At 43.8% G+C, this 26,128-nt stretch overlaps 2 protein-coding genes across 2 annotated transcripts in view; one reads left to right on the top strand and one right to left on the bottom strand.

Annotated features, from left to right (window-relative positions):
* FAM72A (family with sequence similarity 72, member A) overlaps positions 1–1,281 on the bottom strand; it is a 12,574-nt gene extending 11,293 nt beyond the window's left edge. Inside the window, exon 1 of the mRNA XM_012657866.1 lies at positions 1,130–1,281. Coding sequence (XP_012513320.1) covers positions 1,130–1,281 — 152 coding nt within the window. The remainder of the gene's footprint in view (positions 1–1,129) is intronic.
* A 3,841-nt stretch (positions 1,282–5,122) lies between these two features.
* SRGAP2 (SLIT-ROBO Rho GTPase activating protein 2) overlaps positions 5,123–26,128 on the top strand; it is a 226,279-nt gene continuing 205,273 nt past the window's right edge. Inside the window, exon 1 of the mRNA XM_012657865.1 lies at positions 5,123–5,251. Coding sequence (XP_012513319.1) covers positions 5,185–5,251 — 67 coding nt within the window. The 5' untranslated portion in view covers positions 5,123–5,184. The remainder of the gene's footprint in view (positions 5,252–26,128) is intronic.

The raw sequence follows: 26,128 nt of genomic DNA, 5'->3' as shown, positions 1-26,128 counted from the left end.
TCTCTCCTGCCTTAGCCTCCCAAGTAGCTGGGACTACAGGTGTGAGCCACCACGCTTAGCTAATTTCTTTAAAAAAAATTTTTGTAGAGACAGGGGTCTTGCTATGTTGCTCAGGCTGGCCTCAAGAGATCCTCCCACTTTGGCCTTCCAAAGTGCTGAGATTACAGGTGTGAGCCACTGTGCCCAGACGTGAAATTAATTTTAAATAAATTATGGTTTTTAGTCTGCTTCCTCTGGCTCTGTGTCCAAAGATTAAAGAATAGCTATCCACTCATATTTTGGATAGTTTTTCATTCTAATAATAAGATTTCAATAAAGAACTAAATCTTGAAAATCACGTAGGGCACATATACATTGACTATAGAAAGATAAAATACCTTTTAGAGCTAGAAAAAGGTGTAGAGTAAAATAAAATGGCTATTATACCAAATAGGGAGCAAATTCTTAAAGACTTTACACCCAAAAGTGGGTAGTGGCTGAAAGCAGATTTCAAAAGGGTTCAATTATGCAAACAAATGTGTAATATCCAAAACAGGCTTTATAGGACATACAGATTATTTTAAGGCTAAATCTATTTTTCATCCCATAAAAATATATTTATTTCTCTCAGAGAGAAAGAGAAAGATTTGAGGAGAGAATATTGAATTTGATGGATAATGGATTTGACTCAGCATGCCAATTGCAAATAATGGTAGAAAAAACTATGCTGTTGTTTTTTTTTTTTTTGGTGTAAAACTGTACGGATAAAAACGAAAAACCTAAATGACCTCTCCTCTCCAACAGTACAGAAAATCTTGCCTGAATTTACCTACAGTCCAGGTCATGGACTTGATTTAGTACAATAGGATGGTTGGGCAGGGCACCCAGCCAGGGATCAAACCTAAGGGATGTGTGGTCACGTGACTATAAGTGAACTAGAAGCATGGCATCAGGACTGACCACTCTAGCTAAACCACAGACTTTGTCCAGACAGTCTGCTTACTTAGATATATTCCAAGGGGATCATCAGACTGTTGGGAGTGGCCGGAACACCAAAATGATAACCTTGTTGTTGACTCCCAGAGATCCAAGCTATACACTTTTCCCATTTAGTTAAAGGCTACTGTTGCCCGTCTCCAGCGTGACTTACTTGGTAGGAGGGATGTCTGTAGAGAAAAGGTCTATTTCAGTATCAGCCAGCAAAACAGCCTTCATTCCCCTAGAGCTGAGCACTTGTTTACAGAATTTGCAACACAGGATGGACACGCACCGGTCCTTGAAATTACAACTGTTGGTAGACATGGCGTCCCAGGAAGGATGAAGCGTGGGGTTTTGAAAAAGGAACCAAGAGCGATACCCCTTCTACTTTGAGTCCCTCAGGCTAAAAATCAAGTTAGGAGGCTTCAAGCTAAGCCCTAAAATTGGGAAGTTAAAGAGTTCTTTTCTTTTTTCCCGTGGAAGGGTAAAGTAATATTTATTGAGTAGCAACAGGGGAGAGCAGCAAACTTGTTCTCCTTTTAACTTTCGGAGAAGGGAGTGGAGTTTGAAGGGAACTTCGCAACAGCTTTCCCTTTTTGCTGTCTACAAGTATCCCCTGCTCTTTAGCTCCCGTCCCTACAGCGATTCCCTCAGCCTTCTCCCGTTGTCCCTTTTATTAAAAACTTCTCTTAGGACGTCCCTCTCCCGGCATTAAGCTCCTCCTTCAATTCCACTCTCGGATCGCGGACTAAGCGTCCCCACCCACGCCTCCTCTTCCCTGGATTCAGAAACTCCCTCAGCTTTTCCACCGGAATGACCCCTGGTTGTCCGGAGTCTTCCCCCTCTCTCCCGCGACCTTCCTCCGCTCTGCTGGTCCGCGGGCCCCTCTCGGGGCAGCCCCCGGCCCTCAGCTTGCTCGCGCTCGCGCCGTTTCTCTCGCGTCCTCCCTCCCTTCAGCTCTCCCTCGGGCCCCGCGCTGTCCCCTCAGGTCTCTCCCGCAGCGGCCGCTCCCGAGCGCGCGGTGGTTTTGGTGGGGAGGGGCAGAGGTCGCTTTGGGGGCTCAGTCGGCGCTGGGGTCTGTCACCAAACACGTCGTTTTTTGCGCCCTCTTCCGCTTTCTCTGCCTTTCCAACCGGCTGTCAGTTTGAATTGCCAGCGCCGCGCACGGATTGGGAGAACTAGAGTTCGCCCACATCCCGCATTGGAAGGCCCAGAGGCCTTCCCCTGACGAGAGATTAGTGGCGTGGAGACCGTACGCCCCGCCCCAGTAACGGTGCCGAGATCAGCTCGGCTTTCTGGTTGGCCGAGATTGGCTCCGCCTCTGATCTCATTGGCCGGTTTCGGGAGGTTTTGGCAAACCCTCTTCCCGCCCTGGTGAAAGTGGCAAGACGCGCCCCTCGCCCTTCTTATTGGAAGACGTCCTACAGCCCCCGCCAGCCTCTACTCTCTATTGGCTAAAATTCCCCGCAACACTCCCTCCTCTTTACCCCGGTCCAATTGGTCGTGCCTTAGCACAAGAGTTTGTGTTTGGTTGTCGGTTCCATCTTAATCCCGCCCATCAGTTCTATTTTAGGGATCGACAGCCCGAGGAGGAGCTTAACCTGTGACCACGCCTGGACAGTGCTAGTCACACCTCCAAGTTTTGCTAGCTCCTCCCCCTCATTACTGGCCTCTCGGGATCAGCTATTCCTATTGGCTATAGGCCCCATCGGTCGATAGAAAACGGGCGGTGATTGGCAAGGGGGTGGGTTTTGCTTCCCGGCGGGGTCCTGCGGAGTTGGCCGAGGCTCCTGAGGGACTGGGGGACCGATCTGCGTAGAAGCGGGTGGCGGGGAAGAGAGGGAGGAGAGCTGGGGAAGCGGAGCCGGGGGCCTGGGACCCGTCGCGTCAGAGCCAGGTAAAGGCTCCTTCCCTGTCTCCTTTCTTCTTCCCGGCCGCGGGGCTGGAGCCCTGACTGAGCAGACCCGGGCTGGGGCGGGAAGGAGAGGGCGCGGATGCTGCTCGCGGCATCGCCTTAGCGGTGCCGCCCGGAATCCCTCAGACCGCCCCCCCCCTTCCCGACCCTCTCCAAATCTCCCAGTACAGCCCATAATACTTCTCAGGACCGCGCGTCTCTCCGCCCATCACCGCACAGCCTGGGACTCTGCCCTGGCTCACAGACCGCAGCGCAGCCCGCACCCAGCCCCTCCCCAGCTCCTCTGCACACGGCAGTTGCGGTCCACCTTGGGGCAGCCGTCGTTGGCATCGCGCGTAACCATCGGCTGGCCTCTTCCCGAGCCCTGGCAGACAGCCCGGGTCACAGCCCGGGACCCAGAGGATGGGTGTTCCGCGCAGCTTCCGGGGCTCTTCCCCTGTCCCACCCCCCGGCCCGCCCCAGTGGGCTTCTCTTCACCCACTCCCATTCCCAGACCACAGCCTGGTCCCCAGAGTTGCTAACATCCTTGCGCTGCACGTAGCGTCTTGGCCCACGATAGTCTTCTAACTCCCCCTCACCCGCAAGGCAGCCCTCTCCCGCCTTCCAAGCGTGTGCAGCTCCAGTTGTCCCCGGGCTCCCGTCCAGCCTCAGGACCCCACCTCACGCCCGCCTCCCCGCTTCCTGCCCGCCTGAACCACGCCGCCTCTGCTCCCTCTCTTCCCCGCTCGGTGTGGCCCTTCCTCCAGATGAGGGAAGTGGGAGACACTAGCAAGAGCCGCCTCCTCCCGGTGGCCAGAGGGGCAGGGGCGATCAAGGAGAGCGGGTCGCCGCTGCGGCACGCAGGGCAGTTTGACGCCGGGCTCTGCGCTCCCGCCTGCTTCCCTCCCGCCTCCCGGGCCTTGGCCAGGGCAGGATCTCCTCCGGCACCTCCTGGTGCGAGGAGTCGAGACTGCGATCCTCACTGATCTCCCCTCACCCCCAGCCTAGGATTGGGTGCGGTATCCGGGTTCCCTGGGCTTGGGTGACAAAAAATATTGGGGGTGGCATTTAGAGTCACTCTTGTCCCTGGCTTGGGGGAGGCGACGGCTGCCTTCCGCCTCCCGCCCCCTGTTTTCCCGGCTCCGACCCTATCCTCTAACCCGTTTCCTGCTTCTGCCGACTACATTGTTTTCCTGGATGCGTCCCTTGCGGAGCAGGCTTTTTCCTGCAGATCCCCCCACCCGCCCCAACATTTAGCTGCCAAGAGAAGCTAGTAACCCAAAACAAAACAACTGGGAGGAGGGGCGGGCGGGGAAGAAAAGTTGTGCCCGGGTGGCTTGTCCCTCCCTGGCTTTGATCCCCTTTGATGTCCAGGGAGGTGCCCCAGCCGGGGGTCAGGGGCCACATCGGGGTCAGGGCCCGGAGGGCCCCCACCGGCTGGCCGCTGCCCAGCGCTGGCGGGGCTGGCGGGGCTGGCGGGGCTGGCGGGGCTCGCGAGGCCGCCGAGGTGCCGCAGTCCCCGCCCGGAGCCCCGCGTTCCCGCCGCAGTCCCCGCCCGGAGCCCGCGCGGGCGGCTGCTCCAAAGTGTTTTCTTTCAGCCTTAAAACAAAATCCGGAGGGAGCTTCCTTCCTCCCCACCTCGCAGCGCCGGCCTTTGCGGGCTGGGCGGCATTTGGCCGAGATGAATGGGCCCAGGCCGGGCCGGGAAAGACGTCCCCTACCCCACCCCCGCTGCGATTGGGATCTGCGCTCTGGCTGATCACCCCCTCCCCCTTTTCCTGCATTTACAGGCAAGTGAACCGGAGCAAACGACTTCCGATCCAGTCTGCCTTGCTGCGGCTCCCGTTTGGGATTTGATTTGCAGCATCTTGGACCCTTATACGACAAAAAACCGCGAAGCACGCCCAGTCCTCCCCCGACACCCCGATACGCACCCACTCCCTCCCGGGGACACAGCTGGGCGCGTCCGCACCCCCGCACCCCCACACCATGTTGTGCGGAAGGACTTCCACTCCCCGCCTGTGTCGTTGATGTCAGACCCCAGGCCAGCCTCCGGGCGCTGCAGTTCTCCCGGCTAATGCTGAGGCTGGGGCTCCGGTTGTAGCACAGGAACCAGCCACTGCCGCACCCGGCCCCAGCGCCCACCGTCTGCATGTGCCCGCCGTAGCCGCCTGCCCATCCCGCAGCCCGCGCTCCACGGAGCGCTGGAGACCACCGCGGGGGGCCCCTTCTGCCCTCGGGAGAAGCGGTCTTGGAGGTATTGATTTCGGTGGTTGGATTTTTCCCGTGGATCTATCAATTCACAATTCGAATTTGGAAGAAAGAAGGAAAACATGACGTCTCCAGCCAAATTCAAAAAGGATAAGGAGATCATAGCAGAGTACGATACTCAGGTCAAAGGTAAGGGCTTTGAAAAATAGCATACTGCAAATGCTCTGTGGACTGGTGGGGCATGTATTTCCACCCTGATTTGCAGGCTGTTCATGTCTTTGGGCGGAGCAGGTGGGGGTAGACTGACCGACCCCAAAGGTGGTTTCATAGGTGGATCTGAACCTCCGAAGGATGGGCAGTGCCAGGGGCTACAGGCGCTGGAAAAGAATTTTCAGAATGGGCTTTAGGAATGCCTCTGTAGGGCTGGCCATTATTTTGGCAGCCCTTTCCCCAAGCTGGACAGGGTGGGGGGAGGTGCAAGAGGTTCTTGGAAAGAGAAAGGCACAATTTGCCTCTGGGTGTCTGGGTCAGGTTTCCTTGAAGGACAACTGAAATCTGACAGGTGTTTGGACATTTATTTCAGAGATCGAAGAAGAGTCCAGACAGAGAAAGGCAACCTTGAGAAGGTGTACCATTTGGAGAGCTCTGGGAGAGGCGGGGGTTTTTCCTGATACACTATATTAAAACATGAGATTTGGTATGGCATTGGACACTGAAAGTCCATAGCCATCTTGGGAGTACTTTGTACTTGCCTGATCCCTGGTCAGCTTGCTTATCATCAGAGATCAGAGAACAGAAAGAATAAGGCCACCCACACCCGGTCTCCGCCCTCACCTAAATCTGAATACAGTTGGGATATTAGGGTTGCTGGGTGGTGCTGATTCTGGAAAATGAGAAGACATGATTGTTTAACCTTCTGTGCTGTCACCCTCTGCTCCACAATGCACGCTTTTAAAGCCCCATTTCCCTCTGCAAAAATGTGAAGGGTAAAGCAAAATGTGGACTGGAGAAACCAAGTGACCTGTCTTCTCATCTAGTCAACTGCATGACTTGGCTTGTGAATCAGAGCTCATACTCAGACAGCCTTTTCTTAACCAGCAATTCCCCTAGGAGGGGTTCCTGCCTGTTAAAGAGCCCCAGCATGTGTTTGTGCAAGGCACTGTCCCTTCCTGGTCAGTCACTGGTAAGAACCATGTGGCTCCAGCCCATTGAGACCTTATAGCTGGGGAGTGGGAGAGGTGGGTGGCCTTGAATGTTACACCACATGGTTGGAGCTCTGGGTTTTCCTTTGTTTCAGAGTACAGAGGGAGGGGCCCCTCCTTCTTTCCCTACACCAGAGCAAGGAGACCTTTTCCTATCATAGAGGACTTGGGAAGGGCCATGTCTCCTCTCTAATGATTGCCTGGGGTGGGGGCAGGGGTAGAGTTTGAAATGGCAGCTCCCTTATCTCTTGGAAGGTTGGAAGGTGGTTTGAGAGTCCCCATCGTGCCTACAGAATTTTTTTTATGTCATCAGTTTGGTCAATGCTGGAGGTGCCCTAAGGGACCTTCTATCCACTTGGCTGCAGATATTGGTAGGTTTATTACAGAGATGGGGGAGTTGACTGATTGATAGCTTTAGTTGAACTGGGATTGAGAGAGGTGTGGTTGTGAGTTATAATTGAGGTCTTGGCTTCTTGTCAGTGTTTATAATCCCGGCCTGTTTTTGTAAACAATAGGCCACTGGCCCCTGTGTCCTGTCCAGATGCACTGCATTCTGCTCCTGGAATCCCCCCTGCAGTTTTAACCAGATATGTCATTCTTTTTTTTTTTACACATGCTATTCTTAAACTGTTGCCATAGGGAGTGTTAATAACTTTGATTTTCCCAGATTTCTCTCTAGAAGCATGCCATTTGACTAAGCTGCAAAGTGATTTTACATGTTTATTTTTTGGAAGGCTCAGGACTGATAGGTGTTAATTACTGTATCTGCCAATTTCTTATTGGTAAAGGATTTCTCACAAGTCTCTCAAAATTAAACACTTTGTGTATTTACAAACATTGTTCATTGAAATGATGTAATGCATTTGGCTATTTGGGTTTTCTTTTCAACCTTGTCACAAGCAGGAGACTGTTTTACTTTGCTCTGATATTTTTCCATTGTCACTATTCAGAATCATAGAATTTTATAGGTGGATGAGCATGATGTCTTATTCAGTGAAGGTGCCCGATTAATGCTTACGGAACTGATTTGAATAGTTTAGTCCCTTGTTTTACAGCTGAGGAGAGTACAGAGAATTGAAGAGGCTTGTCCAAGGTCACACAACTAGGTGGTGGCAGATCTGAAACTGAGAGCAGGTTTACTGACTCCCAATTTCCCATTCTGTATCTTTACTATGAAACATCATCTGATGAGGGTGGGAAAAAATTTTAAAAATTCTTAAGGAGCCCAAATCTGTCAATGAATAATAGTAGTAATGATGATAATAATAGATTACATTTTGGATGCTCATTATGTTCCAGCCTGTCCCAAGTGCTTCATATGAATGGTCTGGTTTAATCCTCATATCAACCTAGGAAGTGGGTATTATTGTCACCTTCCTTTGATCACATGAGGAAACTGAGGCTTAGAGAGGATAAGAAGCCCTTCCAAGGTCACATAGCCAAACCATGGCAGGTTGACTTCATTCTTTTATTCATTAACTATTTATTGAGTGCCTGCTTATGTGTTCTGGGGGCTAGCAATACAGCAATGAAGAAGAAAAAGCCCTCACCCACATGGAGCTTACATTCTAGAACCTGTGCTCTCTATGGAAGATCACAGGATTTGGAGACCAAAGACCTGGGTTCTGGGCTGGCTTTCTCCCCTACTAGCTGGAAGCCCTGGGTCAGAATTATTATGACTTTCAGCTTTTTATGTGTTAGATGGGACTCATGGTACTGCCAGCCTTACTTCTCTTATAGATGCCAAGATGAAAAAGAGAATTGCTGTAACATCCAAGCAGTTTGGTTTGGTGGTTAAGAGCGCGGTTTTTAAGAGTCAAAGGGATTCAGGTTTAACTCTTGGTTCTGTCACTTGCTTGCCTTGTACCTCAGGCAAGTTATGTGACTTATTTGAGCCTCAGTTTCCTAATTTGGAAATAATATGCATTTCCTAAAGTAGTTATGAGGAGTCAATGAGATAGTATATATAAATCTTTTAGAACAGTGTCTGGTACTTGTAAATGCTCAATAATGGTATAGTCTGCTCCTCTGTTAGTGAGTTTTCCTTTTTGCTTAATTGGCCTTACTGTTGAGGCTACATTGCATATTCACTCCTAAAGTGCCAGCTATTAAATGATAGGAAACAAGTCAACGAATGAAATTTGAATTCTAGTTGAAGTTCATCCATTAGTAACAACAGGTATCTCTCTCTGGTCAGTCATTTAAACTGCCTGGATATCAGTTTCCTTTTCAGTAGAATGAACAGGTAAACTGTCTAATTGTAGTTCTGTATGTCTCTGACCAGAATTCTGGGTCCTGCATGTCAATCAGAATGGTTTGAATTAAGTGGACTCTAAATGGGACCCTAATCTAATGGAACCTTTTGTGGGACCCTCTCGATCCCTTGATTTTTGCCTCCCCTGCTTGCATGTGCCCTGAAGGATTTCTGAGGCTACAGCCCCAACCCTGCCCCAGTGTGGTTTTATGAGGGGCATGCCTCCTTAGTCAGCCTGCCTTGTAGTGCCTTATGGCTGAGGCAGTAGGATCGCTTGAGTCCAGGAGTTTGAGGTTGCTGTGAGCTAGGCTGACGCCACGGCACTCTCTCTAACCAGGGCAATAGAGTGAGACTCTGTCTCAAAAAAAAAAAAACAACAAAAAAACCCATCATTGTTTCTGGTTTGTGGGTGTTCAGATTCCTTTGAAAGTTCGTGCCTGTCCATGTCTGACTCGAAAGCAATAATGTTCTTAGTCCTTTTACATAGCTCTTTCCAGTTTACAAAGTGCTTTCATATACAGTTATCCTTTGGTATCCAGGGGCATTGGTTCCAATACCCGCTTCCTCCAACGAGGATACCAATATCTGAGGATGCTCGTCCCTTATATAAAATGGCATAGTATTTGCATATAACCTATGTACACACATCCCCCCATATGTTTTAAATCATCTCTAGATTACTTATAATACCTAATACAATGTAAATGCTATGTAAATAGTTGTTATACTGTATTGTTTTTTAAATTTGTATTTTTTTATTATTGTATTGTTGTTTGTATTTTTTTTCCCCAAATATTTTCTATATGTAGTTGGTTGAATCCAAGGACATGAAATTCACAGATATGGAGGGCCAGCTGTACATTAATTTCTAGAAATTCTTTACAACCCTGGTCAGATTCATGGTCATAACCTAGGCCTTTGGCCTCTAGCCTGTTAGCTTTTTGCTGGGATTGGAGCAGCAAAAGGTGGTAAGGTGCAGGGCATGGTTACTAGAGCTGCTAGTCTGTGTGGTATTTGGGTGAATTCACATCACCACATACAGTCCCAGATATTGTCATTTCATTATTTAAGGCCCCTTTCATTTATGCTCTCCATACCTTGAGTGTTTAGTCTCCCAGAAAGCTTGAGATTGACAGCTAATGCAAATATTCCAGGAGGAATAGTCTGAAACAGAGTGGCACTGTATGCTGAGCAGTCAGATTTTCTTTCTTGAGAACATTAGGGGTCTTGTCTTTTTTTTTTCCTTCTTTTTTTAAATGTCTTAGGAGAACAGTGTGTGTATACCACAGAGCTGAGAAGTGAAATTTTGTAATTTCCATGTGGAGCATTTTGATAGAAAAAGCGCAGGCCTTTGCCTGGAACAGTTTAACCCTTTCAGGGCCCTTTGAGAGCAGGAGATGAAATTTAAAACTCTAGTCATATTGTGTGTGCATACACACTTGGGAATGCTGATTGCTGGTATTTAAACAAGCTTGTTCCCCTGGGAGGTCTGAGCAGTTCTTTACTCATGCCAACAAAGGTCTTCTCCAAGGCTTCTTTCCTCCCCGCCCCCATTCCCCAAGGGAGCATTAAATATAATCAGTTTGTGAAAAGCTGCAGTAAAACATCTAGTTGGAATCCCCTAGCAGATGCTATCATTTTCCTGTGAGATGATTGAGGGCTTCTCTTCCCTTGCTCGGGAAAAAAAAAGAAAAATAGTGACTGCAGTAAGGTGAACTCCCGGAAGAAAATGAAGCTCTTGGAAAAATTCAAGTACCATACTCTGCATCTCAGAGTTGACAGACCCTGGAGGAAGGTGGTGGGCAAGGAGCCAGGGGATGGTGTGTGCTGTGCGAAGTGGTAATGGTTGGAAATGTGTGTTCATGAGGGGTCCTTAGCTTTTCCAATTTCAGGCATTCTTTTGGGGGTTGGGAACAAATTTCCTTTGGTAGTTGGCCTGTCTGGTACTTATGCCCACATCCATCATGTGTCACGCAGGTTGAAAGCCTAGACAAGCTCTGATCGTTTCTCTACTCTGAAGTTTACAGAGTCTGAGCTGGCCCTAATATGTAACACACTCCCCCCCATGGCCCCCCAACCCCACTTTTAAAATCAGCAGGTGCCCAAACCCTGACTCCCACTAGTCACTCCAGATCAACTGGGGCTACTCAGTGGTACCTACAGAGTTCTCATTCCAGAATAGAGAACTTCACTGTGGGAATCCTGCTTACCTTACATCCTTGACCTCTGACATTAGCAAAATATGTCATGCTGCAGGGAAAAACCAGTTGATTTGTCGATTTTTACTAGTAATAAAATTCAAGTGAACAGTTTTAACCTGGTGTCAGCTCCAGAATTAACCTTTTGGGGAATTTGGGAAAGTTACTTTGGAAATTGTTTCATAATAAATAATGGGAACACTTAAAATATTTAAAAAAAATTGCAAAATAACTTAACCTTTACTGATTTTACAACAATGTGTAGGAACTGTCATATCTCTCTTTCTCTCTTTAATTGTAACAAAACACACATAAGACCTACTATTTTCACCATTCTAAAGTGTACAGTTCAGTAGCATTAAGTACATTCACATTGTTATGCAACTATCACCATCACCTTTCATCCACAGAGCTTTCATCTTGCAAAACTGAGACTCAATGCCCATTAAACAGTAACTCACCATTCTCCCCTTCCCCCCAGCAACCACCATTGTACCTTCTGTCTCTATTTGACAACTCTAGGTATTGCATATATATAATATACTGCATAGGTACTGCATATTTTTGTATATATGTAGGTGGAATCATACAGTATATGTCCTTTTATGACTAGCATATTTCCTTTAGCATAATGTCCTCAAGATTCATCCGTATTGTTGCATATGTCAGAATTTCCTTCCTTTTTAAGGCTGAATAACATTCCCTTGTATGTATATGTTGCATTTTGTTTATTCATTCATTCGTTGATGGACACTTGGGTTGCTTCCACCTTTTGCCTGTTGTTAAGAAGGCTCCTGTGAACATAGAGATATTCCTATTTGTTAAAAATGTCTTCTATACCAGTTTTACAAGCCTGAATATACAGTTCTATATAATCACCTGTCCTGATAAATTTTTTAGAGTTAAGGTTTTAATATATGCATTCATATTTTCATGTTATCAATATGTATTATGTTCATAATATGAGCATTGTATATTAAGTATAAAGTTGTATACCTTTTAGTAATTATGTGAATTGACTAAACTTTTACTGTATTTTGATAGCTTTGTTGAAGTTTAATTGACATTAAATAAACTGCACATGTTTAAGGTATACAATTTGATAAGCTTTGATATATGTTATATACCCATGAAGCCATCACAATCAAGATAGTGAACCTAACCATTACCCCAGAAGTTTCTTCATTATAACGTATTGATAAATGAGTACTGTAATAACCATGCTATATTATAGAAAAGACATTAACTTAAAGATAAATAAGTAAGAGCCAGGTATTACCAAGTTTAAAAAAGTTATAAATAAATGATGATCTAAGCTACCCAGATTGGTTTCTGGAAAATTTGTTTAACTAAGACAAATAGTCTCCCAGGGAAGTTGGGTTAATAATTGTGCCTCAGTCATTACTATGTTTTTAGGACGGAAGGTATGGGATGGAGGGAGAAAGAAAAAGAAAAAAAATCTTGCCATGTTAGGAGCTAACGAGTGACAGTATCTGTTTTCCTACAGACCTTGTTTGAACCAGTCCCCAGAGCCTCATGCCTCTTTAGAAGGGGTCACAAATGAGTCAGATGCCAAGGGGGAGGGTTGGGGGCTCCCACTAGACAGTTACTCAGAACGTTATGAATATGACTTCTTTCCTCTGATGATTGACTCCCTAATTGCCTGCTGAATAGAGAACAGCTTTCTCAGGTAGACATGAGCTCAGTCCTCAATCTGGCTGCAACTTATCATTTGAACCTATTTCTCATTTTACCTTGAGAGGACCAGAAGCCTATCTGCCCTGTTTGCCATTTTTAAACACATATACTATTAGGTAACATTTTGCTATTTGTTTGGGGAGTTATGCTTTATGTAAATAATTGTTACTCCAACTTTGGGAGGAATGTATTACTGTTATCCCATTTTGCTGATAAGGACAGTGAGATGAGATGTAGGACATTCAGTTACTCACTCAGGGTTTGGTGAAGGATGGAACAGGAATTAGAACCTCAACTATCACCAGGGTCTGTGTTCTGAATGCTGTTTATGGAATGCCCCTTTCTTGCTGCCCACCCATCTTCACCTACTGAAATCTCACCTTCTGGTAAAGCCCAACTTTTCTGAGATGCCTTCCTTAATCACTCTGACCAGAAATGACCCTTCTCTCTATTTTGCCCACACAGCTTCTTTTAATAGATCTCCTGTGGCATTGATCTTGTACTGTCTTATGTTTGGCATATTTGTGTTTCATTCTTCTCTCTTCTACTGGTCTTCTGGTGGCAATGTTTTGAGGTTGTATAGTACAGTGCAAACAGTATAGGTGTGGAACCATCCCTCAGTTGGAGTCTTGTCAATATCACCTCCTTGTTCTATGACCTTGCTCAAGTCACTCGACTTGTCTTCCAAGCTTCCTCTTCCATGGCGATAGCAAGATCTACCTTACCATTTGTTGCAATTGTGTTTAAAGTACTGGCTCAGTGTGTGGCAAATATTAAATGCTAAACAAAATCTCTTATTATGAGGTTCCTTCATGTAGGAAATGTGTCTAGAACACTGTTGTAGCTCAAATCAGTAAACATTTATTGACTGTGATAATGAATGAATAAATGGATGACCTAGAATATTGCAAATAATCTTTTAGAAATAGTTTCTTCATTTCATCTTGACAGTATATCTTGCACAATATCACCAAAGTGATGAAAAACCCTTATTTTTTTGCTAAGGTCATAGCATAAAAGACTTTATATTCATTACTTCCCATTTCCCCTGCTTATATTTTATACCACCATAGAGCTGAACTGCCTCTAGTTTCCTTCCTGTATCATGTTATGTCATGCTTCATGCTTTATCCGTGTTGTGTCCTCTCTTTGGAATGGGTTCTCTTCTTTCAACCTGGAAAACTTATTCATCCTTGAAAGCCTGGCTCAGATGCTACCTCCAGAAAGCCTTCCCTGCTCCCTTGCTTATCCTTGTTTTCTGCACAGTAACCCTGTGTAGCATCCCAAGCAGGATTCCTCAGCATCTCCCCTTGCTTTCTGCACAGGGTTAGTCAAGGCACCCTCAGCATCTCCTCTGCGATATCCTTGTGCTTACTTGTATTATGGCACTCATCGTATTACTTTGTAATCTCTTCATTTACATTTCTTTGTTTACAACTCACTGAGCACCTTCCGGAAAGAACTGTCTTTTACTCATTTCTGCATGTCCAGCTTCTGGTACATAGTAAACACTAAAATGTTTGTAAACTGAATCGAACTGTTTCCTGATGTTGGATGTGACAAGTACCATGATCCCATGCTTCTGCAGTTCTCTCCGATCCAATAAAAAGCCCACTCCCTATGTTAATGTTATTGGAAATTTGAAATAGGTTAAACATTGTGAATATGTTGTCATTACACAAGGATAAGGACAAACTATATAGCATTATAGAGGCCCCCCCAGCCCCGACACACCAAGGGTGTGTGTTTCTCCTTATTTATCACCCCCTCTACCCTTTTTAGAATCACTGCCCTAGAGCTATACTTGAATTGATGAAATTTCTTCAATCACATCTCTTACCTTAGAAACCAAGAAAAGTATTAAAGAGTTTAAAACAAATGTAAGGCTTTCTGTAATGGAAGCAAAATATAGTCTGCATTTGTCTAGGATTTATTCATCATTTTTAACAGATATTCAAAGTCTAAATTTGAGAATGTTTAAGTCTATCTTGATCAGGAGTTAAAACAGGGTTGACTTGAAAAGAGAACTGTTGTGATACTTTTTTGAAGCAGGGTTTGGAGAGAGCTATTGCCTGATTAGAAGCAGCTGGGTGATCTACGGTAAATGCGGGGAGGCAAGGTCCAAAGGGACAAACAGGAGAACTCTCCCTTCTGGTTTTTCAAGTCATTTGGTATTAAATAGCCTTGACTTTATTTATGCATTGTGAATGGATGGTTCTGAACTGGAAATATATATACGTAAGGAAGCAAAAACAGCTGAGAAGTCTTCCTCCATTTTTGTGTGTATTTTAGGATACCATCTGTTAGGGAGAAGGCAGAGTCTTTTTGTTTTTTGTTTTTAACTTTTAACCGTATCTTCTAAAAATGCATTAATCAGTGGGTAGGTGACTCAAAAGGCATTGTCACCTTTGTCATTGTCACCAAAGTCACCAAAGAAATTTGGGACCTTGCCTTTGCTGTTTGAGCCCAGATCCTGCATTTAGAATCACAGCATGATAGACAGGGTCTGAATGCTCTCCCTGGAAAAGATGACCCTGGCAGCTGTGGGTGGCTGGGTGGCCAGGGCTCCATAGGAAGACAAAGCACAGAAAACAAAGGGACTCAAAAACATGAGCTTGGCCAAGACGTACCATGCCATGAGCTTTCAGAAACACATCCTGTTTCTGAGGAGTTAGCAACAATTTCTCCAAAAATTGAAATCCTTTAGAAATCTGCTCCCTTTGCCCACTAGACTGTGTGTGTGTGTTAATTTTTGGGGGGAGGATACCGGACCAGATTTTATCAGATGAATATACTGTTCTTTGAAGAGGCATCTTGACCGAGGTGCCTGTTTTGGATCAATATTTCTTTTTGTACAATAGAGCACTTCCTAACAAATTGAACTACAGGATTTTATTAATACATAGACAGAATGGTTTCAAGGGAAAGAGTGCTGGATTGGGAGGCAGAAAGCTTGAGTTCTAGCTTGAGTTTCTAGTTTGGCTTTGTCATTTACTACTGTGATTTTGGGGATAACTCACCTAAGGTCTTAAAACCCCTAGTTTTCTCATCTATAAGATTCTTGGCCAACAATTTTATTATTATGGAGGGCCAACAATTCTTGGCTAATATCTATTGAGTGCTTCTTCTGTCTCAGCTCTATTTTAAGTGCTTTACATGTATTGACTCATGTATTTGCCAACGGCCCCATGAGGTAGCAATGCTTATTATCCCCATTTTACAGATAAAGCACAATGAATGTTAAATAACTTGTTCCAAAGCACATAGCTAGTAAGTGATGAAGACAGAGTATGAACCCAGATTGACTTAACACTGTTGTTAGGCTCAAATGGAAGAATTCACCTTGAAAGGCCTTTGAAACTATGAAATGCTGTACACATTTCATTGATTATTCTCATTTCCTAGTATCTTGGTACAAAAAAGGGCTAATACAATGTCTTAAATGTCTTTCTGTTACATACATACTTGACCTGACTACGCCTTGGTTTTCTTATCTAGGAAATTAGGGGTTAAATTAGAAAATTTCTAAGATCCTCCCAGCTTTTATGATTCATGATTCTTGCTTATTTAAGATATTGAAGATGATGACGTTGTCCCTTTTAAGCAGGCATGTTTGTAAGTACAAAAACTGTTAAATTCTCTGAATGACATGCTCCCTAGCCCCAGAGGTGGCCAAGCCTGCATGGCTGTTACACGCATATGGAAGGCGGACCCCAGCTGGTGGCAGAGTGGCAGCTGGCTTGGAGAGCAGTTGAAGTGATACTTGGTGAGGTATCATGATTTAATAGAAGATATGCCTCACAGCTGGAGAAATCGAAGGAAGGAACAGTTACTCAATGGATCTACTGGTGAACTTGTGACTGGATCCCTAGGGACAATGACTACTTCAATCAGGATAACTATATTAAACCTTGGACTTCTAATAAGCTCAGAAACTTTGACAGTAAGAAAATTCCTTGCTGTAACTGGTTTATATGGTTTTCCTTATCCATGTTGGTAGGCCAGAAATGGAATTTGCGTAACTCTTGGCATTACAGACATTTACGTTACTGTGTGTAGTACTTGAATTTAAAAGAAAAAGAAAAAGGAAGTTGATTGATTGTCTTTCGTGAAAATTAAATAATAAGGAAGTGGGAGGCCTTTAATCCCTAACATCTGGGCTGGGACAAACTGGGGGTGGTGGTGTGGATGTGGAACTGGTGGAGGGTTAATCTAGATATCTGGGCTGGGAGGGAAGTGACTTCAGGATGTAGGATGGCCTCTTGCTTCTTATACCCCTCTTTGTACGTTAGGCCCTTTGTTAACTAAGGGATTTCTTAGAGTATGGTGATGAAGTATGCTGTAATATGGAGTTGAAATGTTTTCATGTTTATGTTTGTTTTCTTTTCACCTAATGAATAGGCTGAGTAATAGTCTGTTGTTTTAAAATGAGTACTATGAATAATAATGACAGTTCATATTTTTATCATTACAGCATTTAAAGAATATCATTCATAGGGAGGGAGAGTTCTAGGGTAATAGAGGACTAGCTATGTAATGTTGGATAAGTCATTCCACCTTGGGGATTCTCAGCTTCTCAGCTGGAAAGTGAAAAGATGGATTACTAGTTCCTTGCTTCATCATTTTTAGGACATATGAACAAAAAATGGTTATCATAAAATGAGTTGTCATATAGAGTCTAGATGTTGATTATTGTTCCCAATCTGGGGAAGGATAGAAACCAGAGATTAGATGCCATGAGTTCTTTCTACTCCTCTCTTACTCCTGATTTAAAGTTTCATCTTTAAATGACATTAATAGGCATTATGTTTTAAACATCGTCGGGGTCAATTGTGCTGTATCTCTTATTATTCAGTGATTCGTGGTGATGTAAGTTATCTCAATTCTTTGCTGTCAGCAATTTTAAACCAAACAGCAAAGCATTTTGGGTAGATGACATGTTGATTTGATTGATGAGGTTCTTGATCTGGATATTTTAAGGCCAGTAACAACACAATTTTGAAACACCTAGTTCTCCTTAAAACAACAGTACTGCACCCACTGCTAAAGCTGAAAGTGATTTATTTGAGTTACTTCTTTCTAAGAATAAATGTGTTCCTGTGAGCTTTCTTTTGCTGCTTTGGCCAGGGAACGGGACTTCCAGTCTAGAAAGGCCAGCTCTTCTGGATTCAGCAGCAGAAGGGTTAATCATTGTCTAGGCAGAAACAGAACCCTCCCAACTTTCTAACCTTCCCTTTCCTCAAATCTCCTCCTTACTCTTCCTAGAAGAAAAGGCATTACATATGCACATGTGCACCTGTGTGTGTGTGCACACACACGCACAAACCCCATACACACAAACACTCTTACAAAACTTAATGTAAAACGATCTGATGTTTATGGGAGCTGGAATTACTTGGGAGGGATACTTGCGTTCTGCAGGCTTAGTGGGCATGATGTGAAAGCAGGGCTATTTGGCCTGTGGAGATTGCAGATAAGAGTGCGATATGTAATTGAGTAAGAATTTGAAAAATTATCCGATAACATTAGGAGCAGCAAAGCAACTGCTTGTGCTTTTTTATGCTCGAAACTATTTGGAGTAGGAGTGAGGAGCTGGCATTGTTTTCAGGGCGTGGGAACCCCCTCCCCACCCCACCAGCCAAATATGTTTGTCTAGGCAGAGAGTGTGCAGTCTCTGAGTGATCTTGACAGATCATTTAATACATTCTTCTGCCCCCAGGCAATTCTTCAGTCTAATCATTTCAGGAAAAGGGCTGTCAGCTAACCTTTAAAATCTTTTCCGAAAGAGTGCACCACAGCCCACCTTCCCATCTTGTTCCAGTGACCCAAACTATAAATGGTCAATTCCTTCATTTGCAGAGCTCGAAGCAGAATAAAGAAGAGGCCTGATGAATTGAACTCATGTTTTTGTTGCTGCCGCCACACCCTCTGTACAGACCTTTGCTTCATTTGGGTTCTCAGCAACTTGGGAAGGAGGAGACTATTAATGAAACTTTGAAGGCGTTGGCTCAAGGCTACTGGAGTATTCTTCTTCCCAGTCCCTTCCCCTCCTTACTTCCTCCGGTGTTGGGACACTTTGTACTGAACAAGAAGATCATGAGCTAATTTCAACCCAGCACCCATTTATTTAGCATCTACTATGTGTTTTGTGCTATGCTAGGTTGTGGGCATACAGAGATAAAAAGGTTTCTGCCTTTAAGGAGCTTCAGCCTATTAAGGTGTCTTAGTCCATTTTCTGTTGGTTATTATAGAATATCTGAAACTGGGTAGTTATAAAGAAACATTTATTTCTTACAATTCCTGAGGCTGGGAAGCCCAAGGCTGAGAGCTGAATCTGGTGAAGATTTTCTTGCTGGTGAGGATTCTCTGAAGAGTCCTGAGGTGGTACACGGTATCACATGGTGGGCGGTCTTAGCCTGCTAATGTGCTGCCTCAGGTCTCTCTTCCCCTTCTTACAAACACTAGTTCCACTCCCATGATAACCTATTAATCCTGTTAATCCAGAGCCTTCACGATCCAGTTACCTCTTGGAGGCCTCACACTGGTGACCAAGTTTCCACGTGAGTTTTGGAGAGGGCATTCAAACACTAGCAAGAGGGATGGACAGCTTACACAAGTATAGTGATAGGATCACAGTAGAGGGATGTCGAAGGCCCTATGGACAAGGGAATAGTTTAACAGTGAGTAATGGTGATGAGGCTGGTTGCTGGAGGAAGATGATGATTGTTAACTAGTATTTATGGGGCACATGGCAGTCTGTGAAGTGCCTTCCCATACTTTATCTCATTTAACCTCAGAATGGTACTACAACAGGGCAGGAAGATTTTGGGCCTTGTTTTGGTTTTGTTTTTATTTTTATTTTTTTGCAATATTTTATTTTGAGATAATTATGCATTCACATGCAGTTGTAAGAAATAATATAGAGAGATTGCATATATCCTTTACTTAGTTTCCCCTGATTGTTAACATCTTGAGAAGCTATAGTACAATGTCACAATCAGGACACCGACATTGATGCAGTCAAAATTCTAAACAATTCTGTCACTACAAGGATCCCTCATCTTGTCCTTTTCTAGTGCCACCCACCTCCACTACTCATCCCAGCCCACCTTGGTCCTGAGTCCTTAACTCTGGCAACCACTAATCTGTTCTCCGTGTCTATAATTTTTGTCATTTCAACAATATGATGAAAATGGAATCAAAAGTATGTAGACTTGGCCTTTTTTTTTTTTTTTCTTCTCAGCATAATTCCCTGGAGATTCATTCAGGTTGTTGTGTGTTATCAACAGTGCATTCTCTTTATTGCTGAGTAGTATTCTATGATATGAACGTACGATAGTTTAACCATTCGCCTACTGAAGGACACAGATTGTTTCCAATTTTGGTTTATTCTGAATAAAGCTGCTATGAACATCACGCACAGATTTCGTGTGATTAGGTGTATTTTAAAGAGTATAGGTAGTTTTTATTTTGTGGAAAGATTATGAATTAGAAGGTAGAAAACCAGGTTTTGCTTCTCACTAGGGAAGATATATATATATCTCCTTGGACTGATCATTTAACTTCTTGAGTCTCAATTTTCTTATTAATAAAATGGCATAACATATGTTCTGCCTATATCCCAGGTTTGTTATATAAACTGAGATAATAAATAATAATGAATATTATAAACTAAATAAAATATAAAAACATATATAAAGGGGACAAGATGTCACCTCACTGTGTTCTGTCCTTTAATCTCTGGGAGGATGGAGCTGGAGGCTATCCCAACAGCTCCAACCAGAACAGCTCTGTTCTTATGTTTGCGGTATTTATTGGGTTTCCACCGGGGTAGTTCTTAAGTCGCAATCTAGAGCTAGCTCTTTTAGATTGTCTTTCATTTTCTTATTATGGATGTGTAGGTATTCCTTATATATTCTGGTTACTAATCATTTGTTGATTGTGGATTACAATACCTTCTCCCAGAGTTGGTTTATCTTTTAACTTTTTATTGAATTCTTTGATGTATTAGAAATTCCAAATTTTAATATAGTCAGATCTATCTTTATTGTGTGGACTTACTTACAACACACACATACACAAAACTTTTCCTATCCTGAAATCATAAGGATATTCTTCTAAAAGTTTTAAAGTGTTGCTTCTCACATATCTGTCTTTTTTTTTGAGACAGAGGCTTGATCTGTTGCCCGGGCTAAAGTACCATGCCATCAGCCTAGCTCACAGCAACCTCATACTCCTGGGCTCAAGCAATCCTCCTGCCTCAGCCTCCCAAGTAGCTGGGACTACAGGCATGTGCCACCATGCCTTGCTAATTTTTTCTATTTTTAGTTGTCTGGCTAATTTCTTTCTATTTTTAGTAGAGACAGAGTCTTGCTCTTGCTGAGACTGATCTCGAACTCCTGACCTCAAGCAATCCTCCCGCCTTGGCCTCCCAGAGTGCTAGGATTATAGGCATGAGCTACCACGCCTGGCCCTCATATATCTATCTCGAATAAACAAGGAATTTATTTTTGTGAATGGTGTGAGGTAGGGACCTAACTTTATTTTATATTCCATATGGCTGTTTGTCCTAGCTACGTTTATTGAAGGGTCCATCTTTCCCCACATTGACTTGTAATGTCTCATTTGTACATATATGTAATTTATACCTATTTGTGGGCAAGGTGAATTCTCTATCATGCTTTGGTGGTGCTGGTCCTGGTTGTACAACAGGGGTTGCTGGCAAGGGCCTTAAATGTTTTCCCTTTTGAGGAAGGCAGCGCTAGGCTATCACAACAGCTCCAACCAGAACAGCTCTCCTCATATGTTTACAATATTTACTGCATGTCCACCTGATATTTTATTTGAATAACTTTTTACCCTTAAAAATTTTTTTAAAAGTCAAAAACTACTGTTTTAGCAAATTATATTTTGAAACGTTTTTCAGAGACAGCCAGGTGTCTTCTCTGTCATCTTGGGTTGGATGAAAAGGGTAAGCCATGCAGAAGTCAGAACCTAGCAGTGAGGGAAGAGCATGCATTATTTTGTGGTTGTAAGTGGTTCCAAATATATTACCTATGCCGCAAATAATTACTATGTAGTTTCTGTGAGAGATTTAGAGCTGTCTAGAGTCTAGCCCTTATCCTCTATGATCACATAAACCAGTGGAGAAAAACAGCCTACACATACGAAAAGTAATTTAAGAAAAATGAACCCACAGCAATACAAGAAATGACATCAGCCAGTGGATGACTGAAAATGAGTGGTGTTGATAAGAACTTGAGGAATTCCAAGATGGGAGAGGTGTGGGCCAGAATGAATAAGACCTTGATTTATGGAGTAGGATTTGGCTAAGTGGAGAGTAGGAGGAAAGAACAGAGGCAGTGTGTCTTCCCTCAGTGGTGTTCCCACAGCCCCCACCATGCTTACCGCTCCTGCATCACTTCCTACACCCTAATACAATGATGGTTTTATCCACCCGCACCCCCACCTCATGCTCCCTCCCCACCAGACCACACTCACTACCAGAAGACTTGTGAGTTCTTTGAGGGTGGGCAGTGGGCAGCCTTTCATTTCAACATTCCCAGCATCCAGCACCATGTTTGCATGTGGTCGGCACCCAATAAATGTATGCTGAATGAGCGAGTAGACTCTTTGGCTGGAGCAGAGGAGTCATAGACAGAGGAGTAAGATGGAGCTGGATAGTTTTTGATGATCTTGAAGGTCAGCCAGGGTCTGGCCCTATACTGAGGCAGTGGAGAACAATGGAGGCAGTCTGAGTTGAAGAGTGGTGTGATGAAGTCATGTTTCAGAGGGACTCCCTGGTTGCTCTGGGTAGCCTGGCTGGGAAGGGAGGCTTGCTCCTTTCTGTACAGTGTATGCTAGTCTGTGCCAGGCCCTGCGGGTGGGTGCTGTGAGTACGTTGCTAAATGTGATCAATTCTTAGAGCCACCTGTGGGGAAGTGTGATTCTCCATTTACTGCACAAGAAACTTAAGTTTGGGCAGATGATCAGAGATCACAGTGACCCATGGTGGAGAGGGAACTGCAGCTCAGATCTGTTTAACTCCAAGGCCTGCTTGTTGTTTTACCCTCAGTACCATGTTTGACCACACTATAATCAAGAGATACCACTAAGGTAGGAAAATAAGTTGCAGAGATGGGTGTGGGGACTAGGGGTGAGGTAAGAGTCAGGAATGCCTGAGGTTTCTAGTTTGGGAGACAGGGAGAACGATGGTGGTAATGGCAGAAATAGACATGGGGAAATTAGGAAGAGATGCTACAGTTGATGAGAGAATGAGCGTTATTTTAGACATCCTGAGTTTGAGATGACAGTTCCATTCAAGCAGGAATTTCATTAGGCATGTGACAATGCCACCCCCCAACCCCCTTTCATTAAACCTGCCATTTTCCTTTCTTCTAAACTGGGAATGCTGCAGAGAAACTGTGAAATAGATGACACCTCCCGCACATGCCAAATACCTGACCTCCTTTGCAGCTTCTTTATATTTCGGTTTGAGAAGTGTTCTTCCTTGAAGGGGATTGTGTATTTGCATTCTGGAATTAATAGCATTTTCTTTACCCACACCTTGTTGGAGATGAGCACAGCTATACAAGGAAAGGAAAAACTTGAATTCTGAGCTGGCCTGCTCTAAGTTGGGTTGGAAGCCTCTTCTGAGGGTCAGCTATGAATTAAAGAAAGGTCAAGTGAAGCCCTGCCACCACCCTCTACCACCTGAGCTCCCATGGGTGACTGAAGAGCTGGCTAATGGACAAGTTATTTTAAAGACAGCCCAGGGAGTGTGGGAGAGGCTGAGTTCAGCAAAACATGACTGGGTGGTACTGGTGGTGTTTCAGGGTGTGGAGGCAGGAGTGGCTAATCTCCTGAATTTGAATAAACTTGGGGATGGTGAGATGGTTCTTTGATAGTGGATTTGATTGGAGTTTGTAATGTAGGACTTGTTGAAAGAGGAGATTAGGCCAAAGCTATTTGTAGGAAAATATACTTCAGATATTGGCATTCAAACTTAATGTATTCTGTCCTCACCTTCAAAGGCTTTGAATTTTTAGTGTTATTTCTGTTTCAAGGAGAGTAGCCTGGAGTACTTCTCATCCAATGTGTTAGATCGAAGGAGACTATAGGAATTATTATCGTCCTTTTTTTTTCCCTTCCTGTGTAACAAAGATTATGCACGATTGGCTTGGGAATTTTAAGATGCAGTTTAGTAGAAAAAAACACCCAGCTGGAGGTCAGAAGGCTTGGGTACCAGACCCAGCTCTGACCCTTGCCATCAACTGCATGGCCCTGGGGAAAATCCCTAATCTTTGCTGACTTCAGCCTCTTCAGATATAAGATGAACATATAATTCCTACATCTAGAGGTGGTTGTGTTGATTAAATGATGCATTGCTAGCGCATCAGCTTTGTAAATTACATAGCTCAAACAAATGTAAATTAAGATTTTATTTGCTGTGACAGAAGAAGGTAGACAGTCTCTTGGTGTTTGTTTTAATGGGACTTGACCTATATAACATCGGCTCAAGTGTGTTTGTTCAGGTGAATCTCCTGTTGCTTTCTGGGCCATGCTTGAAATGACATGCCATGTTGTGTTGAACCCCTTTTGTACCACCCCAGATTCAGGTTGCTCTTACATAATTTGGGCAAGATTTATGAACACACACATTCCTCCCCTTTAGAAACAAAACAGTGACTTGGGCAGGGTAGACATCAGAAAAGTGACTTAGCTGGTAAATATGTGATTAATAATGGAGGTTTGGCCTAAGTATTAGTGTGGGCCTCTGTATACGGATGGGTAAGAGATAAATAGCAAGTCTGCCAAGTTGAGCATGTTGGAAAACCTATTGGGCTCTGTCCATGCTTGAAGTGTGACTGTGCCAATGCTGTATTTGGTATTTAACTAGATAAGCTCGTACCAATTGCACTATTTTGCATTTATTTGTTTATACATCTTTCTTGCCTGCTAAACTATGAGCTCCTTGAAGACAGGGACTGTTCTTGTTTATCTTGGTTTTTTAGCATCTACTGCAGTGTATGGCATATAGTAAACGTTTATTGGATGAATGAATGAAACTCTTTGTACTTTTATTCAATTAGAGGGATTTTTGTAGAAGGCATAGATGCAGAATTATTTGTATTGTCACCTGCTGATTTCATAGGTGTCTTCTCAACTATAGACCCTCATGGGGTGGGGGTCGGGGGGAAGACCCATGTTTATGCATAGCTGAATTGTGGCTGCTGCTACCTTCTTCTTCCTCTGCCTTCCTGCCAAGCTGCCCTGGCCTGATGGGACAGTGGTGAGGGCTGACTCAACATCAGTCCCCATGCCTCTTTAATAGAAAAATACCCTCCCTCAGCCCCCTTCCCCCTTTGCCTTCTTTTCAAGCTATCCACTCAGTTAATTCTGCCCCAGGCAGATTTCTCATACCCGTGTTTGTCTTCAACCACTTCTTCCCTTGTCTTTTCCAGTGCTTATCCAGTTACTTTAAGGAAATCTTTTCAAACCCTTCTTGCTGATGGTGTTTTCCTGTTCATGAATTGAAACCCAAACCAAACACATCCTAATCATGGCAGTTGAACTTGAAAAGCATCAGTGAGAAAACTGAAAGAAGAAAAAGCCTGGCCACAAGGCACCGAAGTGAAATGAAAGCAATTAACACCAGTGCTGTCAACCTTGAAAGCTTCTAAAAGTACCCCTAAGCCTTCTTTTGAATCACTAAATGTCTCCATTTACCTCCTCATCTTTCTCAAATAAAATTTCCTCTTTCTCAGACACCAGTCTTAAAAAACAAAGCAAAACAAAATACCCTGCACCTATTTCTAATTCAATTTTAACACTAGTGGAAAGAGAATGGGATTTGGAGTAGGAAGGCCAACATTAGAGTCCTGCCATCACTTTGTAGCTTTGTGACTTTGAAAAAGTTTCTAGGTTTTCTGTGCTTCAGTTTCCTCAACTGTTGAAAATGTTACCGTGTACTACCAAATAATCCCCTGTCCAGAGTGTTGTAGTGAAATTTATGTGTATGAAGAACTCTTTGCAGCTAACAAAGCACCATATACATGTCAGATATTTCTAATATTACACGAGTTTTCTGTATCGTGTTTCATTTGCACATATAGTACTTGGTATTTCAATTACATTACGGGCTAAGATGGTTTTCTCCCAGCCTGAGAACTGAAACACCATAGCGTGCCTTTTATAGTGAAATGTGTTTGAACTTCAAACAACAAATTTACAAATTACGTTATTACATTCAGCAATGCATGCACCCTATTGGTAAATTAATTGAAGGCTGTCTCTAGATTGTTGGGTGTGGATGACGGGAATTTTATTTCATACTTCTTTTGTCCCTGCCACTGGTGTTTAACATAGTATTGGGCACTTAACAGGTGGTTAAGCCACGTTCTTGATGATTGTTTGAAGAGGCATCTTAACCATGACCTAGAATCATTCATATTTAGCAGTATTCTAAGTGTCTTGACTTAATGTTAAACTGATTAATTTATTTTGGAGCTGAGAATGGGAAATTGGAGGCCCTTCTTATAGATCTATTTTGGTGTTGTACTATTCCTTTTTATCCCTAACTTGGACAAATTTAGGTAAACAAAATCAAATTTACTTGCAAAAATATTGTACAAAAGAATGGCATGTGTCTGCTGGTTCCCTAGCAGGGTGATTCCTTCCATTAGGGCTTTTTTTTTTTTTTTTTTTTTAAGAT

Source organism: Propithecus coquereli, unplaced genomic scaffold, assembly GCF_000956105.1.
Source record: "Propithecus coquereli isolate 6110/MARCELLA unplaced genomic scaffold, Pcoq_1.0 Scaffold563, whole genome shotgun sequence".
In the NCBI taxonomy this organism is placed as follows: Eukaryota; Metazoa; Chordata; class Mammalia; order Primates; family Indriidae; genus Propithecus; species Propithecus coquereli.
Note: the sequence above shows the minus strand (reverse complement) of the source record. Positions and strands in the feature narration are given on the sequence as shown.